At 36.5% G+C, this 19,347-nt stretch overlaps 3 protein-coding genes and 1 non-coding gene across 4 annotated transcripts; 2 read left to right on the forward strand and 2 right to left on the reverse strand.

Annotated features, from left to right (window-relative positions):
* Positions 1–5,659: 5,659 nt before the first annotated feature.
* LOC103949406 (universal stress protein PHOS32) lies at positions 5,660–7,190 on the forward strand. Its single transcript, XM_009360518.3, has 4 exons — positions 5,660–5,975; positions 6,272–6,381; positions 6,469–6,587; positions 6,966–7,190. Exons 1-4 carry the CDS (start codon positions 5,801–5,803, stop codon positions 7,054–7,056), a joined length of 495 nt encoding a protein of 164 aa, XP_009358793.1. The 5' UTR covers positions 5,660–5,800; the 3' UTR covers positions 7,057–7,190.
* A 420-nt stretch (positions 7,191–7,610) lies between these two features.
* Positions 7,611–15,611, reverse strand: LOC108867410 (probable glutathione S-transferase). The gene is made up of 2 exons (XM_018647974.2): positions 15,531–15,611; positions 7,611–7,958 (listed from the first exon to the last, which is right to left on the reverse strand). The coding sequence occupies exons 1-2, from the start codon at positions 15,609–15,611 to the stop codon at positions 7,611–7,613; spliced, it is 429 nt and encodes a 142-aa protein (XP_018503490.2).
* Positions 15,410–19,143, forward strand: LOC103949408 (rop guanine nucleotide exchange factor 7). The gene is given in 10 exon segments (XM_009360519.3): positions 15,410–16,239; positions 16,499–16,615; positions 16,745–16,899; positions 17,293–17,367; positions 17,449–17,739; positions 17,820–18,141; positions 18,144–18,175; positions 18,266–18,598; positions 18,600–18,662; positions 18,664–19,143. Coding segments are annotated over 10 exon segments (2,115 nt in total). The 5' UTR covers positions 15,410–15,623; the 3' UTR covers positions 18,775–19,143.
* A 132-nt stretch (positions 19,144–19,275) lies between these two features.
* TRNAP-AGG lies at positions 19,276–19,347 on the reverse strand. Its single transcript has one exon. It is a non-coding gene; the product is annotated as a tRNA-Pro (tRNA).

The raw sequence follows: 19,347 nt of genomic DNA on the forward strand, positions 1-19,347 counted from the left end.
CATCAACATAAATAATCAATGCAGTTAGCTTGCCATTTCGTCATTTTAGAAACAAAGTATGATATGAATGACTCTGAAAATACCCAAACTTCTTCATTGAACTTGTAAACCTCCCAAACCATGCTTTAGGAGATTGTTTCAAACCATACAAAGCCTTTTGCAATCTGCACACAACACATTTTTCAGGAGATATGCTGATACCAGGTAGGATATCCGTATAAACTTCCTCCTTAAGATCACCATGAAAAAAAACACGCTTAACATCAAACTACAGTAGGGGCTAATCCTGATTTGCTGCTAAAGATAGAAGAACATGCACTAGTGTTAAGTTTGGCAACATGAGCAAAAATCTCTTGATAGTCCGCATCATAAGTTTTAGTATAACCCTTAACAAGTAATCTGGCTTTGTATCGGTCAATAGAACCATATGCTTTATGCTTAATAGTGAACACTCATCTATATCCAATAGCCTTTTTCCCGTTTGGCAACAGAACCAAGTCCCAAGTGGAATTCTTTTCCAAAGCTTCCATCTCAACATTCATGGCATTAACTCAGTTAGGGTCAGACAAAGCATCCTGCAATTTTGTTGGAATTGATACACTAGATAACTGACATATGTAAAATGCATATGGTTTGGACAAACGATGAGTAAACGTATAGTTGTTGATAGGATACTTGGTTTTGGCATGCATATCATGCTCATATTTTTAGGTTTTTCACGATTAACTTGTGGAGGCAACTGATAAGTAGAAGAATCATTAAAATTTGCCTTATGCGTGTCACCATCTTGTACCAAACCATTAAAAGAATCATCATTGGACAACCATCAATAAGCAACTCGTTAGTCATCCCAATAGCGGGCAACTGGTCATCAAAAGGCAATTCGTCAGACATACCAACAACAAGCAACTCGTTGGGCACATCTAACGGGTCGTTAGTAGAAACTGTGTCAAAAATGACAAATGACCGATTGTCATCTATAGTCGACCAGTCAGTATCACACATCATAATAGGTTTCGTCCCCAACATTGCCTGTAACACATCTTCCATACCATATTTTTGAATCTGCCTTTCTTTTCCCCCTGAAGTGGGGAGTCGGAAGAGGGCATCACAAAATACGGAACTTTCTCATGGAAGGTGATATCTATAGGAATATAAGTTTTCTGAGTCAGAGAATGATAACACTTATAGTCTTTTTGATTGTTAGCATATCAATCAATACTCATCGAAGAACACATGCATCAAGTTTACTCAGTTGATGAAAATAGATATGCACATACGCCACACATCCAAACACCTTTGGAGGAAGTTTGGATACAGAAACAGGAGAAACATGTTTTTGTAGCATGTCAAACGGTGTATAAAAATGAAGAACCCTAATTAGAACTTGATTTATTAAGTACACAACATCCAAAATAGCATGACCCCACAAATGATTAGTAACATATTTATCCAACATCAAGGAGCGAGCAACCTCTATTATTTGACAATTCTTCCGTTCGGACACACCATTTTGTTGGGGTGTAAAAGGAGTAGTCGTTTGGTGAGTAATACCATGATCACAAAAAAAATGCCAAAGGTTGATTCACATATTCTCCTTCGTTATCAGACCTAAGGACCTTAAATTTGGTTTGAAACTGAGTAGACACTATTGCACACTATTGCACAAAATTCTTGAAGAAGTAAGGGGACATCACTCTTATTCTTCATCAAGAACACCCAAGTTAATCGAGTACAGTCATCAATAAAAGTAACAAACCAACGAAATCCATTAGATGTAACCTTCGCCAGACCCTACACATTAGAATGTATCAAATCAAATGGCAAAGTAGCTTTAGAATCACGTATGGGAAAGGAAGCACGATGACTCTTAGCCATGACATATGTTTCACACTTGAACTTTGAATCACTACAAGTGCAAAACAAAGAAGGAAATAAATGCTTCATATAACTGAATGCTGGATGTTCCAAACGTCGATGCCACAACCAAATTTGATGTTTGTCATCTACTTTAGCACTTAGAACTTGATGATTATTTGAACCCGAAGCAACAGTATCCTCCATAGTCAAGATGTACAAACCCCCAATTCTTTTACTACGACCAATTCTCTTCTGAGTTTGAATGTCTTGAAAATAACAATATGTGGGGTAGAAGTGAGTGTAACAATATAATGTATCAAGTAGTTTTCCTACCGACAAAAGATTGCACTTAATATCAGGAACAAGTAAAGAATGGACCAGTGATAAGGTCGGAGTGAGAGAGATAGTGTCTTCACCCTTCACAGGAAAAGATGCTTCATTTGCACTAGTAGTATACGGATCACAAATATAGTCACGTAACTCATCAAACACTTTAGGGTCACCAATCACATGATCAGTGGCCTCAGTATCAATTATCCATATATTTGTTCCACCAAAATGCATAACAATACTATGATTATATTGAGCCATTTAGCTAAAACATGAACAATAAAGGCACAAAAGATACGTAGTGGAATTAAGACAATTTACCAAAACACTGTAGCAGAATCACTATTCCGGCAATGTAGCAATGTACTGTAGCACGACACTATTCTTGGTACTGTAGCATGGCACTGTTTTTTTTATTTTTTTATTTTTGCATGATACTAAGAAAAGTGGTCACAAAATTAAAGCACACAGGTCACCAAGAGCGAATTGTCACCTACAACAACGATACTGTCACAAACTTGGTAATTACTACCTGCACAATCCGTCAGATGTGATGTTTTATCACAAAAGGCCTTAGTGTTAGTTGGAGTGGGGTTAGGATATTTAAACTCGTATTTTCTCATTGATATGGTCAATGTGAGACATTTCAACACACCCCCTCATGTGGGACCCAATTAGTGGGTCACACGTGGGAGATCCACACATCTCGACAATCACGTGAAGCCAAAGGACTCACCCTACAAGCGAGGCCAAGAGACCCACCATCATCGCGCGAGGCTAAGGGAACCCACCCATTACGTGGCAGTATAGTACGGGCCCGCTCCCTGACTCTGATACCAAGTTGAATTAAACATGGTAAAATACCAAAAATATATATGACAATATTTGAGAATTTCTTGTATATTCATTAATCTCTAAAGTGGAGTATATATATGAATTACAATTGATATTACATATACACTGTTGTCAATGTGAGACAACATACTACTATTTACACTTTACTTAACATATAAATATGTAACTCGCAACAGAGATTACATAAGATGGGTTAAGAATGACAATTAGTTAGAATGTAAATTTAATTTACACACAGGAAAGAGGAAACTACACGAACTAGGATGGACTTTGCCATGGCCAAGATCATTGGTTGTGATCGTGCGCCTGAGTTATGCTAGCAGATTATCTGAACTTGAACAATCTATGTAATTAGTGTGACGCGAAATGCTAGTAAAATGTACGATGTTTGTCACAAAGATATGCGACTGTGCTTGGTGTGGATGATAGCACAACTCATTTGTTTAGGGAGATTCAAAAAAATATATATTTATTTTTTTTATAGCGTGAGACTTGTACACACATCTTGGAATGTTACCATGGCATTTGGGATCAATAACTCAACGTCATGTATAAATGTTAAAATACATGACATCACGTTATTCATTTAAAATACCAAAATAGCATGACTCTTGTTATGCTATTATGCTTTTCGAACCACTTATAAGGGCTCATTATTATTAAACTCAAGAAGTTTTATGAATTTATGCAATGTATGCAATTTTTCTTCCATGATGCATTCCATTTAGTTAGTAGTTCAAAAAATCAACGGTTAGATCTTGTAGATATGGATCTAATAGATAATTTCCACGGTTTGTGTAAACCCCATACCACTAACTGTTACGTACCATTATAGTCAGACTTGAATTTATGATCATGCAACCTGCTATCTTAGTATCAATTATCATTTCATTTGGTATGAGGAGATTTTTTATGGTTCCATCGGAGTATAGGATATGTTTTTCTAACTTTTAGATTCTTGGTAAAAAAACACAAGTCCATATACCACACCATAGAGGCCTGAAAATACAAAATACTAGCCCAAAACTTACTAGAACTTATTATTATTATTATATTTTGGGGTCAAATTATTAAATGGGTGTGTGTTTCCCATCTTCCAGTAACCCAAAACAAAACAATGTGTACACAAACTCAGTAATGCTGGATTTGGTTACTTACAGAGCGAGGTGTCCCTGACTGACCTGTCTTGCTGAATTTTCTGCATAAAATCTCTTCAATGTTTTTATGTTAGGATTTCAGAGAGATGGGTTAGTAGTTCACAATTAATCACTAATACGATTTCAATTTAACTATGTATATAACTATATACGTGTTGAGTTTTATCGTAAAAAACTTCAATATATCTGAATACAAAACTATTTAACGGTCAAGTTAAAGTCCTTTCACATTATTCAACCCCTATCTATGTATCGTAAAAGCTGCTCTGTCGCATTTGCACCACATAATTTATTGTTTTTTTTCCTTTGCTTGTAATTCAATTGAAACTGCAGCGAAGATATTGGCTACAAAATTAAGGAGGAGATACGATCATAAGTCATATGACTGTTTTGTTCAAAAAACAAAAAGTCATATGACTGTATGAGTTACACGACAAGGACAAAGGAAAGTGCAAATCAACTTCCTTCTTCCATATTCTGGAAAGCAAAACAATAATTTAGGCAACTCATCCGCATCCATTTTATTTTATTTCCTTTCCCTTGGGGTTTTGATATTAGGCAACTTCGCAACCATTCGGTCCGCGGTTGGGGGCCGAAGAGGGCCGGCCCGAATCTAAAGGGCCAAAGCTGGACCCGGCCTGTACCTTGGCACGATCGGCTTAACACGATTTTTTTTAGCCAACGCCACCTGTTATATGATTCATCTTCTGTTGTTGAGGGACAAGTGGACTAAGTTTTCTTGACTCATTCATGAGAATAGGAAGAAGTTATCTCTTGAATTAGAGAGAGATTTTTCAAGATGCGGGGAACATAGTTTGATACATTAAGTATCATAATAAATTTCTTCATCATGGATGCATATTTCTTTACTGAACCTTGTTTCTTCTTTTGTACAAGTTACAAAGAGAGACCATCAAACTTGTGAGAATAAACATTTACCTTCTTTCTAGAACCATGGATCAAACAAACATTATGATTTTCGTACTCCATTTCGACTTTCTGCATGTTTTATTTTCTATCCGTTGATTCATTTTTAATTTATTCAATCTATTAATTAAAAAAATAAAAATAAAATCCAGTGGTAGAAACAAGAGCACAAAAATCACTCCCTTTCTTTGAATAATTAGGGTTATAAAGCTTAAGCAACCGACCCATTAAAGTATCATATATCCAATATCCGTAACACTGAATCATTGCTACCCCCGGCGGGCATGCCAAACCGAAACCTAATGAGTTCACGTTCATCGTGTCCTGGTGCTTCTATCACGCGACCACATCATGAAGCCCCATGTGACGATCCAACGGCCTTTAATCCCATATTAAACAAAAGTGGAACCCACCACTGATCCCCTGGACCAGCGTGGGCGGTCAGGATGAAACGAAAAACAAATACCAGCCAACAGTAAAACGCACAACCCATTAGCATTTAGCTACGGGCCTACAACGCTCCATCTTTTCTTTATATTCTGCTTACTCTACAAGCTTCGAAACTCGTCTTTTTTAAACGTTCACGCGCAACGATGGTGTTTTCTTGTCTGATATAGAACCCTAGAGTTGCAGAAGATCGAGATCGAGAGAGATCAGAGAGATCAGAGAGAATGGGAAAGGATAGGAAGATTGGAGTGGCGATGGACTTCTCAAAGAGCAGCAAGAACGCTTTAGAATGGGCGATTGCCAACTTGGCTGACAAAGGTGACACCCTTTATATCATCCACATCAACCCCAACTCCCTCGACGAGTCCCGCACCCAGCTCTGGGCCCAATCCGGTTCTCGTAAGTACACTTATAATTTCGTAGATGTGAGCTACGTCAGTTAGCTGTCATCTTATCATTTTCGTCGATCAGAGTATATTAGTCTATGGAACAAACGTCTATTCTAAATATGCCATTTGAAAATGAGTTTATATTAAACTCGCCTACAAAGCGTACTGAGATTATATTGATTCAACGTCGACGCGTATAAAAATTTCTGACCTAATCATTTTATGTTTTGTGTGTTTATAGGTAAAAGTTTGAAGCTTTGATAATATTGGTTATGTATCTGATCTGGGATTTTTTGCTTTTTGCAGCTCTGATTCCATTGACAGAGTTTAGGGAGCCTGAGATTATGACGAAGTACGGTGTCCAAACTGATATGGAAGTTCTTGACACACTCGACACTGCTTCCAGGCAGAAAGAGGTTTGCTTTGATTAATGGCATAATTTTGATCTGGGTTGTGATTAGTGATTTTTTTGTGCTTGATATTTGATGGGATTTAATTTGCAGGTGAATGTTGTGACAAAATTGTATTGGGGAGATGCAAGGGAGAAGCTGCTTCAAGCAGTTGAAGATCTGAAGCTGGACACTTTGGTCATGGGGAGCAGAGGCCTTGGCACCATCAAAAGGTATCTATGCAGTTTTCTTGAATTTTATATGGGATTGAAAATTGGAGCATTGATCTGAATTTTATATGGAATTGAACTTTGGTAACTGAACTAAAAATATGTGAGGATTGGTTTTTCGACTTTGTCACAACGTAGAGTACTAGTTCTTTTAGGTAACACCACAAGAGCTTCTATTCAAAATAGCACAAATAAAAAACAAGTTCTAACAGAATTATCCGAAATGACTACTACTTCACACTACGATAAGTTTAGCGATGAATACAAATGGTTTTTTATTTTGGACCATGCTCCAATTTTCTCTTTTAGTTTTATAATAAGAGTTTCTTAATTAATTTGGGATTATATGTTTAATCTACTTGTTTTGTGGAAATTAAACAGGATCCTACTGGGGAGTGTGAGCGACTATGTGCTCACGAATGCTCCAATCCCTGTGACCATCGTCAAGGACCCAAGCATGCAACACCATTAAAATTGTATTATCGATAATTAATTACAAACTTGGATCTGGTTTTTGTAATAATCTGTCATTATTTTCGACGTTGGCATTTCTTTGATTCTGATGTTATTATTTTGAAGATGAATGCATTTGGTTTTGTGTATTAATTTAGTTATTCAATCATAGCCATCCCAATTGACCACAAGACACGGTTCAATGAACATCTTTGTCTCATTGTCATTGCGCGCATTTATAGATTTATTGCAATTCTTTGCAAGAAACAAGTCATGCCAACCTGTGTCAATTGTCGAATTCTATCCACTCTATCTTCGCTATAACGAGGTTGTCCAAGGTCCGAGTTGAAGTTTCATTTCAAAATCAATTCTCAAAATTTATTGGTAGAAGGGAGCCACTTCAGTCTATGATAAGCACATGCAAAGTTTTTAAATCTTTGGCAGTTGAAATTCACAATTCAACGATATAATACGACGGTTGCTCTGAATTGAATAATAAACAAATTCAAGATACAACAATCTAGAATTTTTCTTGTAATTTTATTCACGAGCTATGAAATGCTTGTAAAGCATCTATGTCGAACTTGCGCGACTAAGGATGAGACCAATTAGGTTATCTGTAGGAGGCAGAGTTTCCTCAACGACATTGTGATTGACAAACTCATCACACCAATCCCAGAGCTTCGGACATTTCTCTTTGCTCAGCAGATCCAACTCCAAAGCTTCTTGAGCTGGTTTAAGCCAGTGGCCTATCAAGTTAGCAGCAATGTCTACGAATCCTACGAATCCAATAGTCTCTCCCCCAAAGAACTTGTTGTCCTTGAGCTCATTTTCAAGTAGTTTTAGAAGCTCACGCGCTTCGTCCACCACCTTCTCACGGTCCTCCTTCTCAAAGAAAGCTTTGATTATTCCCGGCTTGCACTGAACATAAATAAAAACAAACAAATTCAAGATACAATAATCCAGAACCAACTTGATCAACAATTCATATTTTATAGCATAAACATTTTATGCTACCATAATATTATGTGGGTTCAAACATGTATTGTTAGGGTTAATCCAAACAGCACAAGTACACATTTCAAACAAGATTCAATTTTTAAGTTTTAGTAATATAAACATTTTACACTGCTAGTCACAAAGAACTTCTAGCTAATATACTTAATGCAAATCACCATGCACATGCTTATATTGATAGACTATTAATCTAAACTATACATTCATACTATAATTAACTTTATTAAAAATAATCTTAAGTATCAATGATTCAGATTCACCATCTAACTAGATAACGTTTCTAATATACTTAATGCACAAAGATAAAAGTGAAACATTTTTACTTTCCTAAAAGCGTGCATGGTCATTTTCATAACTGTCTCTAGGCAAAATGGGAAAGCCATCCTTACAACTCTCATCAATGTACTCAAGAATGACGTGGGACTCAGCTATTGGTCTGTCATTGTGCAGGGGCATAGGGTTCTTCTGATAAATTGGGATGGATTCAGGGTACAGAAGCTAAGATTATCTCCAACCTAAGGGGTTATGTTTAGCTCATGTTCAAATTATAGCCCTGTAAGAAATTATTTTCTAATGAACAGTGTCATGATCTATTTATATATCATATTCAACTGAAAGAGGCTATATTTTAGCTCCCTCAATAATTTATTATTTTAAGTTTGTTATTTAATTTTTTTGGTTAATTGAATTAAACTACTATATTAAAATAAGGTTTTTGAACATATTTTGAGTGCCACTTGTCACTAAATGAATAAGCATCCAGACATATTTTGAGTGCCACTTGAAGATGTAGCCATTTGAAAATTATTGAAAAAAATTAAAGGAAAGATTATTGGAAGAGGTAAGAGAGGGGTGTGTATGAAAAGAGTGTTTGAGGTGGATAGAATGTGAATAATTGAAATAAAATGAGGTAAGATAGTATGGAAGGGTGAAAATGATGTGAGAAATGGTGTAGAAAGGTCTTAGGTATTTATAGGGAAAAAAAAATTAGAATTTTTAAAATTTTTTAATTTCGTCTTAAAAAAAAGAAAAAAATTCCAATTGATCCCAATTGAAAGGCTGGCTGGCTGGCTAGCAAAAGAAGGCTAGGCCGTTGGCCATATCGCTGGATTTTGGCCTGGCAGGTCCTAAGAGTTTTTGGCCCAGACCTCTATTGGAGATGAGTTTTGTGTTAAAAAGGGCTATCCTTTGGCCTATGGCCCTATGGTTGGCTTGGTTGGAGATGACCTAAGCACTTTTGTTGGGCAGGTCCTCCTCAACGTATTCATATTTCACACCTTCAGCTTTAGAGCTATTTCCACTAGGGGTGGGCGCGGGTTGGTTTGGCCAAAATTGCAAATTGAAACCGACCAAGCTGGGTCTAAAATCGATCTGGTCGGTTAATCGAATGTGGCAAGTTGGTTTGGATTGGTTCTCGGTTTCTGTGAAGACGAAAGTGCATAATAAATTTCTCTTCCAAAAGCTACAAAACATAGCACCAATATGAGTAATTGCTCAAAGAAAAGCACAAATGAAGCAGCTCAAGGATAGCACCAAAGCAACAGCTGTTGTGTTCTCCAAATGGTGCCTGTGTTCTTCTAGAAAGGGTGTCTTAAACTAATCAAGTTTTGTTTTCATGTAGTGAAAACATAGTAACTTGTAAATAATTAACCATTTATATTACTACGCGTATTAATTGTGATTAAAAAACTAAAAATATATGCAGGTCGGTTCGATTAACCACAACCTAAGAATTTCGAGAACCAATTACCAAACCGATTGAGGTCGGTGCATTTCGGGTGGTTCAATCGGGTTTTTTTTTTTTTTTTTTCAAATGCCCAGCCCTAATTTCCACTGTCCTACTAAATAGGATTCCCCAAACCCCCAACAGCATTACTTCATTGAAACTTGATGCTCTTTGAAGGATTATGTTCACGTTTGTCTAATTATTATTTCTTTGATATTAAAAAACGATCTAGGAGACAAGATGAGCTTATCTGCTATAAGGCTATTGGTATTCTATTAGATGGTATGTAGCACCGAGTAGCACAAAAAATAAATAGTTATGATTGAAATAGATGATTTAATAGTTTTAGAACCGAATTTAACAGTTGAAATACATGTAATATTGAGTGTTACGTTAAAGTCACGCTCTAAGAAGTTTTAAATGATTTTTTTTTATATACAACGATAATTAGGGTGGGTAGTGAGCTACACAATGGGATAGCTATAATTGTACCGTTCTCGTACTTAGAACAAACAAAGTTGAAACCTCTCACTTATAAGAAAATAAAATTTTCAAATGCTAGATGTATTGATTAGATCATAGGGTGCATTCGGAAGTTACCCAAATCAAAATACTACTACAACTGCTAACAATTTGCTCCGGAAAGAGAATTGGGCTCCAAAATGCTATTACCTTCGGGTGCTGGGCTACAAGCCTTGCATGTATGTGGGCGTATTCTGATTTCAACAAGGTAACCCATGGATGGAGCCATTAGAGCAGTTCCTCCTGGAAACCCCAAAAATTGCTATTGTGTCACTTCGAGTCAATGAGTCGTTTTAGGGTTTTGGTGGATATTGGTCTTATGAGCTTCACTTAAGATCAACAGTTTTGTTGCCTTTCTGAAGTTGATGTTTTGCTGTCATAGTTGAATTGTGAAAGGACTTTTAGTGAAATTTGTTATTTGATAAGTAAAACATAAAAGAATTTTGCTAAGGTTAGTAGCTCACGTGTGTAAGAGCTATACGATCATTGATCAAATGGAAATTTCATAACAATCAACAATCTGAAATCATCTAGACACGTGTTAGGCAATTGTGTTACATTGTAACACATCTCAATTTGGGTCCACTATGCTTCTTTAACACCTTTAAACAAATGATCATAGCTCCACATTTGTAAACAACAATAATAGTTAGCAGTGTGGTCCATCAATTGTGTAGCGTATCTAAATCATTTCCGAAAGAAAATTGCCAAAGGGCCAGCTTTTGACTCTTTAGGACGAGAATAACTTACATGACATGAGTATAATGTCATGTGATGTGCTGTGTCAATGAAACATGGACATATGAACAAAAACTTATACATATTTTTATTTCATTGGCGCAGAACACCATCATCACGACGGTGTATCCGTGCCACATAAGTTATTCTCTTAAAAAATTTTGCATATGAAAATTGAAATGGAGGATGGAGCCATGGCAATAAATGGAAACACAAACTTTAACGAGGAATCAATAATTTAAAGCACAAAAGTGGTGCATCATGCTGTCATCGGCTCCATTGCTTTCTTCTTTTTTCTTTTGTTTTAAATTTCTAGAGATTGAGAAGCAGCTTGGAATTGAAGAGTGCCTTTCCCTCTACGTTTATTCAAGGTAGCAGTCAACATCCAAACAACGGTTGGGAGGAGCCTTTCTTTCTTCACATACGTTTTTCATCATTTCGAACTTGGAACAACCACCATCATTATATCATTCATCACACACAAATTGGAATTACATAAAAATGCCTTGCACGGAAAGTCACCAAACAAAACAAAATTGAGATTAGTTTAGGAGAAATTTTTTTGTGTGCCAAGAGAAATTTTTATTTGTGCCAGGAACACGGACTCATACATTAAATTTATAATACAAGTAATTGCGTACTTGAAAAAAAAAATATTTAAATCACTTGTAATATGACACTTAGTGTACGAGCCATATTTCCGGTACCCTGAAAAGTTTCTCTTAATTTAGGGCATCTGTAGATAGTAGAGACTTCAGAATTTTTGTATATTGATCATATATAATTAGTACCCTATTATGGATCTTAATTTTATTTCTTTCCCACTAACTACTTTGGTCAATATCATGAAAATGCTGTCTATTGTCCCATGCATAAACAAAACTTAATCATGAAATGCCCCAAATCATTAAACCATAAACAAATTTTTTTTTGTCGATAAGATTTCCTAGAGATGATTAAGAGACTTACTACTATACTGATTTTAATTTAATCATATACACATACCAACGTGTGTGTGAAGTTAAGAATCAAATGTTTCGATGCAAATAGTAGTGAAAACAATTTTTATTTTTATTTTAACAAACGATATTATCTACATTAAGGAAAGGGGGTGTGCTTAGCTTCACAATGAGTTAGCAATAATGTGGTTCAAACTCATCTTTGGCGAGAATCGAACCTAAGACTTCTCACTTACAAGTGAAGAGGAATATTACTAGACCGTAATACTAAATGACAGTGAAAACATTCATTAGATAAGATAAGGGTGTAATAGTCAAGTTTCTGATGTGAAATTTGACATTCTTCAACCTCTGCTGCTCTGCATCTTAGGCCATACTCAAGATTATTTGCCTCTTTCCAATCTTATGAAAATTTTAATGTAGTCAATCTAGTAGTCTTCTCCAACCGGTATTTCAAATTCAAATTAATCAATCTTGGCCATTATAGGTAAACTTGACACTTCATAGCCTTGTAATATGAACCAAACAATAGAATCTTAGATTTGTATATTCCAATTTCGTTAACTTGTTTAACTAATCTGATATAATAACTTAAAAAAAAAAAAGAAAAAAAAAACATTTGCTAGTTGTTGTAGTAAATAATAGAGAGATTACATTCAAACATCCCAAATTTTTTCTCCCACACTTTTTAATTTTTAATATTTTCTACACACCACTAATATCACATCCTGACCCGGGCTCCACCACATTTCCGGCTCGACTCCGCCGTAGCACAATATTATCTGCTTTGGGCCCCGATCACGCCCTCAAGATTTTGTTTCTGGGAACTCACACGAGAACTTCCCAGTGGGTCACCCATCCTGAGATTGCTCTCACCCAAACTTGCTTAACTTCGGAATTCCGATGGAACCTGAAGCCAGTGAGTTTCCAAAAGGTCTCGTGCTATATGGAGGTTGGCATATACATATAAGGCATAGATGATCCACTTCCCTGGGTGATGTGAGATCTAACAACTAACACTTGATAGAAAAATAATAAAAAATTAGAAGGATACGGGAGAAGTAATTTAAGGTGTGTGAATATAATTTCCCTAAATAATATCTTAGAGGGGAGAAAGAGGGCAGACAGATGGAGAGAACTGGCTCAACTGTATCTTGATTAAGTTCTCTTTGACCTCTGCCTTATTTATACTAATTATAACAAATTTTACTTATCTTTTAAATAAGGGAATTGTTATTGGCACTTCAAAATTCTCATTCTACACTCCAAACTTTCTACATTTAGAAAAAAAAATATACGGAGTGTAGAATGAGATTTTTGGAGTACTAATAACAATTTCCATAAGTAATACAAATTATACAAGGAAAAAAATCTTCTAAATAATGTAGGATTCTTGCTTAGCTTACACTCACATTCCTATTATAATATTAACTGCAACAGTAGTTTAATTATAGCACTTTTTTTTTTTGGTCAAAATTATAGCTCTGTTTATATGAACAATTTGAAACTCCTTTTAGAAGATTGAGATATATTCTTCCAGCATAACTTTGTTTTATACTTCCAAAGTGTTTTGGCCTATACTTTGAATTATTTATTGGTTTTTTATGAACTTGGAAACTCTGCTTCTAAAAGCAGACCGGTTTTACTGGAATGCCCCGGGGTACATCTCAATGCAAACCTTTTTTTTTGGGTTTATATCCTTGGTATTTTAAAAATGAATTTCCTAAAAAGGGTTTTAAAAAAAAATATTTTTACAATAGTTTGCTAGGTTTCAACATTTTAGTACTTGCTTTTAAATTTCAGGCGATACCAAACACTAAACAACGAAAATACATTTAAATTTTTGTTATTTTTCATTTGTGATTTAACCATTGAATGTATGCATGATTTTCAATCCTATGATAAGCATATGAACGAAATCAACATATAAACTCTGTACAATGCTTCTGTTTTACTCTATGGACCTAGTTAAATGTGTGACACAATCCTATGAGCACTGGATCCCAAAATTTATAGAACAAAATTCCCACACTTCACACGACATGATTGGTAATTTCAAGTAGAAGGGTAATGTGGTCATTGCAACCACAACCAATGAGCTCCAAGTTACAAACTAATCAAGGATAAATTGGTAGGATTTGGATCCTCTCCAAGGCATCTGGTCGGGATCCTCTGACTAGTATTAGTGGACCGTTAGATTTTTATCCAATGGCTATAAACATGGGGTTTTCTAAACGTTATAATAATTGTAGTTGTTGGATCAAAATCCAACGGTCTACTAACATTGGTCAAGAGGATCGCGACCAGTTACCTCAGAGAGGATCCAAATCCAAATTGGTAGACATCATTGAGAGATCCGTCGATTGCACGATTCCCATAACCATTGTTTATTGTATTTTTCAAACCCAAGTTAGCATTATTATTTTTAATACACATTTATCATTTTTAATCCTTGTCAAATGCTAACGAGAGAGAGAGAGCTACTAGCGGTTTGGGTATGATAAAAAATATTCAAGATTTAAGATGAACACATTGATTAAAGTGGATCGGCTATCGCTATGCATGCGAGTCTAAATTTTTTAGATTAGTTTAAAGTAGTGTATCTTTCACATAATAGAAAAAAGATGCCATCAATTTGCTATTATTTAATTTTGCAATGTTGTTTGATGATCAAAACATTCTAATTTTTTTTGCTCACCTTTTAATTTTGCAGAAGAAAAAAAAAATCAATCAAATTAGGAATTGTTTAACTATTCAACTAACATTTTCAAATATAGTATTTAAGTAAGAACTATAGTTTATCCATTTATATGAATAAACACTAGATGACTAAAGGGATTATTTTAGTTATTTTTAGAGTTAGATCTGAATAACTACCAAATCTTTAGGGGTGATTCCAAATTTGTGATAACATTTTAAAACATTTCAAATAACTACCTAATGTTTTGAAAATTGGACATTTGTTAAGTTCATTAGCATTAAGTGATGGTCTAGACAATTATTAAAGCGGTCAGGTTCTTACTCTCAACTCTCAAGTCATCTATAGAGTTTTGAAATTCCAAATCAACTCAATTTAGCTGGGCAAATTTACAACTTAACTTGGATAAAAAAAAAAGTCAATTTAGGAAATTAGAGCTCTAAAGGCGACAATTAGTAAAGACCAACTTTAATTTAGTATTGTCCAAAACATTAGTAGAGACTAACTTAATATTGATAAGGTCGTCACTTAACTCCGATGATCTAACAAATATCTAATTTCAAAAACATTGAATAGTTATTTAAATTTTTTAAAAAAATTGAAACTAATTTGAAATCATTCCAAAAAGTTTGATGGTTATTAACCTTTATTCTAATTTTTATCACACAAATAATCTTTAAAAAGTGAACCAAAAAACATGGACGGAAACAGTAGTAGAAGATAAAAGCTAGCATTCGCCTAGTATAAACTAGAACCAAATACGCTCTTCAAAGTTCAAATGCGCCTCTCTCTTTCGCTGTTCATGTGTTTGATCAAGCTCCATTAATCATTACCAGCTCCAAAAACCTCTTTTCTCTAGAAAACCCCACCATTTTCTCTTCATATTTCACCACCTGCCTTTCACTATCAGACATGGTTGAGATCCCATGGACAGAGCTTTCACTCACCAAGAGGAAAGAGAAGGAAGAACCCACCTACAAGATCACCACCTCAAGCTCTGTCTGCCATTGCTGAGCTTCAGAAGCCTCAACTCCCACAACCCATTCTCTCTTTTCGGTTTCTGGGCGTCGAAGTATCTCCGGAACTTGCATTGCAGGGCTCGAATCTCCAACTCCTGCTGCCCGGGAAGGCTTCGGTACGATGGTATGGTGGTGAACAACTCTGCTTTCTGTGATTCGCCGGGTTTTGTTGACGAAGGAGGAGCTTCAATGGAGGGTTTGGTGGGGAAATATGAAGTTATTGGGGAGAAAAGTGACAAATTTTTTGGTGAAGCTTTGGATAAAGTTGGGAGCTTTGAGGATTTGATTGAGGAGAAGGGTCGTGAGAGCAGTTCAAGTTCGGATTTTCTGACGTCGGAGACGACGGGGCACGAGGAGGAGCAGAGCCACAGCAGCTCGGAGGAGTCATCTTGGCCGCCGTCGGTGGGTTGGCCTGTTCAGAAAGGCCAGGCGCCGGAGTGCACCAGTGAGAATGGTGATGAAGCGGCGGAGAAAACCCATTTGGATGATAGGAAACTAGAGAAACAAGGGTCGACAATATCAGGTATTATTCCTCTCCAATTCATAGCTGGTTTGGAACTGCTTTTGTAGGAAGCACTTTTGCTTATAAACCCTTATGATGGGGATACATTTATTAGAAGCACCTACCTAGGGTTTAAAGTGCTTTTAGCACCTTGAAGCACTTTTAAGGTTGTTATAAAGTGCTTTTAACCCTTACAGAAGCAATTCCAAATAGCCCCGACACTCAAGAATTTCATGGTTTTTTATATAAAAATGTTTGGTTTTGGTTTATGGGATTGTAGAGACTGAGTTGATGAAGGAAAGGTTTTCAAAATTGCTGCTTGGAGAAGACATGTCAGGTTGTGGAAATGGAGTTTGCACAGCATTGGCGATATCAAATGCCATTACTAATCTTTGTGGTACGTGCTCTTGATTTACTTTCCCAATGTCTTAAAACTATGGATTGGTTGATTTGCGGGGTTGTTTAACGAAAAGCTTGTTGTAGATTCCGATGCTAATTCTTCTTATTCTGTGGTTCCCTCTTGTAGCTACCCTATTCGGGCAACTTTGGAGACTAGAACCTCTACCGCAAGTGAAGAAATCAATGTGGCGAAGAGAGATGGAATGGCTTCTTTGTGTGAGTGATCACATTGTTGAGTTGATGCCTTCTTGGCAGACTTTTCCTGATGGAAGCAAATTGGAGGTACAATCTGATACCGATGTGGATTTTTAGAAGAGCACAATATCTTTCGGCTTTCAATACAGAAATCCTCTGCGCAATTATATATTGTACTGAGAATGGCAACAGACCTAAAGAATGGTTAAAACTTTCAATTGTGAGTTGAAGTGAGAACTTATAGGTATAAGTTCCCGCAATGACTAATAAAGTGTACGTCATGTTTAATTTGCTGCATTATAAACGGTGCATTTGTAATGTAAATGCAGGCTTGGAGCCTTTATGTTCATATAAACTTATGTGATAATATTGTGATAAGCAACTCTAAATTGTAGGGCTATGTTTTTTTTATACTTCAATTTCAGGTCCTAAGTGATCAGTTCCTTGAAATTGTTCTGACTCGTATATACTTCAATTCAGGTCATGACTTGCAGACCCCGCTCAGATCTTTATGTTAATCTCCCTGCCCTTCGTAAATTGGATAACATGCTTCTTGTAAGCTTCTAAACACTTCTTCATTTTGCCACTCAGATCCATTTTGGAGAATTCCATTCTGAATTTAGCCAATCCTTGCAGGAAATCTTAGATGGCTTTGACAATACAGAGTTCTGGTATGTTGATCAAGGGATTCTAGCCCCAGATGCGGATGGGTCAACCTCTTTCCGAAAAGCGTTACAGCGCCAAGAGGAAAAATGGTGGTTACCTGTGCCCCGAGTTCCTTCTGGTGGACTCCATAAAAATTCAAGAAAGCAATTGCAGCACAAACGCGATTGCACGAGTCAAATATTAAAAGCTGCAATGGCAATCAATAGTATTACTTTAGCAGATATGGAAGTCCCTGAATCATATCTGGAATCTCTTCCAAAGGTTTGAAACATCCTCAAGATTCCGGTGATGTGTAATTGCAAAGACATGTTTGTTAATCTTTTGTTTTAACTTGGTTTCAGAATGGAAGAGCAAGCTTAGGGGATGTTATTTATCGATACATTACGTCAGATCATTTTTCCGCAGAATGCCTGCTTGATTGCCTTGATTTGTCTTCTGAACATCAAGCCATAGAGATTGCGAATAGAGTGGAGGCCTCAATCTATCTGTGGCGTAAAAAAACAAACCCAAAACCTACAAGTGTTGCGAACAGATTTGGTTCGAAGTCATCATGGGAAATGGTCAAGGAGCTGATGATTGATGCAGAGAAAAAGGAGTTGCTTCCAGAAAGAGCAGAAAGTTTGTTAATGTGTTTGAAGCAACGGTTCCCTGGTCTTCCACAGACAGCCTTGATATGAGCAAGATTCAGTACAATAAGGTTCCGACTTTACCACTCAAAAATTTGTTCTCATTGATGCCTTCTAATTGTTTTTTTCTTTGTACTTATTGGTCAAATTTGATCTGCTAGGACGTCGGGAAATCCATCTTGGAGAGCTATTCAAGAATTTTGGAGAGCCTGGCATTTAACATTGTGGCACGCATTGATGACCTGCTTTATGTAGATGACTTGATGCGGCATTCTGATCAGTTCCCATCAATCTCGAACGTGAGTCTGATTTCACACAAGAGCAATCCTACTCCATACTCGGTGCCCATCTCAAGCACTCCATACAAAACAGCTTTCACCACACCAAGCTTTTCACCCGCACAGCTAGTTAGCCCTCTGAGGGGAGACAGATCACCATTCATCACCATCGGCAAGATCCCTCAGCATGGGTTGGGTGTAAAAAAAGTTCTGACCTGATTATCTTAACATCGATGCAAAAGGAAAGGACTACAGTGATCCAATTGAGAAACCAGATTCAGGTATCGAACACAATGCAAGAAACGCTAGGGTCTCACATGCGAATGGATTCTTTTGAGTGTACAAAAGCATCAAGAAGCCCGGAATCACAGGACTCATTCACACAAGAATGAAATCCATCGGCTGCCCACGCACGAGTGCTCAGCCACTTCAACGAGCTCCTTTATGCGTGTTTTTATTAAGGACATAGGAGGACATCTGAGAGTGGGGAACCCTGGAAGGTTCATTAGGTTGTCGAGTCTCGTTAGAACGAGATGTCTGCAACGGTGACGAGTTGAGTGTTTCATGTTTAGATATGCATCCTGTATTACGGTTTTGAGTTTGTTCCCGACCAGTGTCGCTGTTTGACATGGATCAGACGGTAGATGTAAAGAGAGAAGTGAGAATTTTACATTAGTTTGGATGGCGTGTATGAATTCTTATTATTTTCTCATGCAGTGGACATGAAGAATGGAAGAAAACAATGGCGGCAATTTTCAACATATTTATGTTATTATCTAATGAAATCATAAATCATAAGAAAATACTGGTAATTGTTAAAATACGGAGAGAAGGATATTGAGAAGGGAGTGCTCGCATCATCTCCCATGGACAATAAAATCTTGCAAAAAATAGGGGCATTCCGAGAATTGAACTCGGGACCTCTCGCACCCTAAGCGAGAATCATACCACTAGACCAAATGCCC

This window comes from the organism of the source record quoted next, unplaced genomic scaffold (assembly GCF_019419815.1).
Source record: "Pyrus x bretschneideri cultivar Hongxiangsu unplaced genomic scaffold, Pyrus_bretschneideri_v1 Contig2, whole genome shotgun sequence".
Lineage (NCBI taxonomy): Eukaryota > Viridiplantae > Streptophyta > Magnoliopsida > Rosales > Rosaceae > Pyrus > Pyrus x bretschneideri.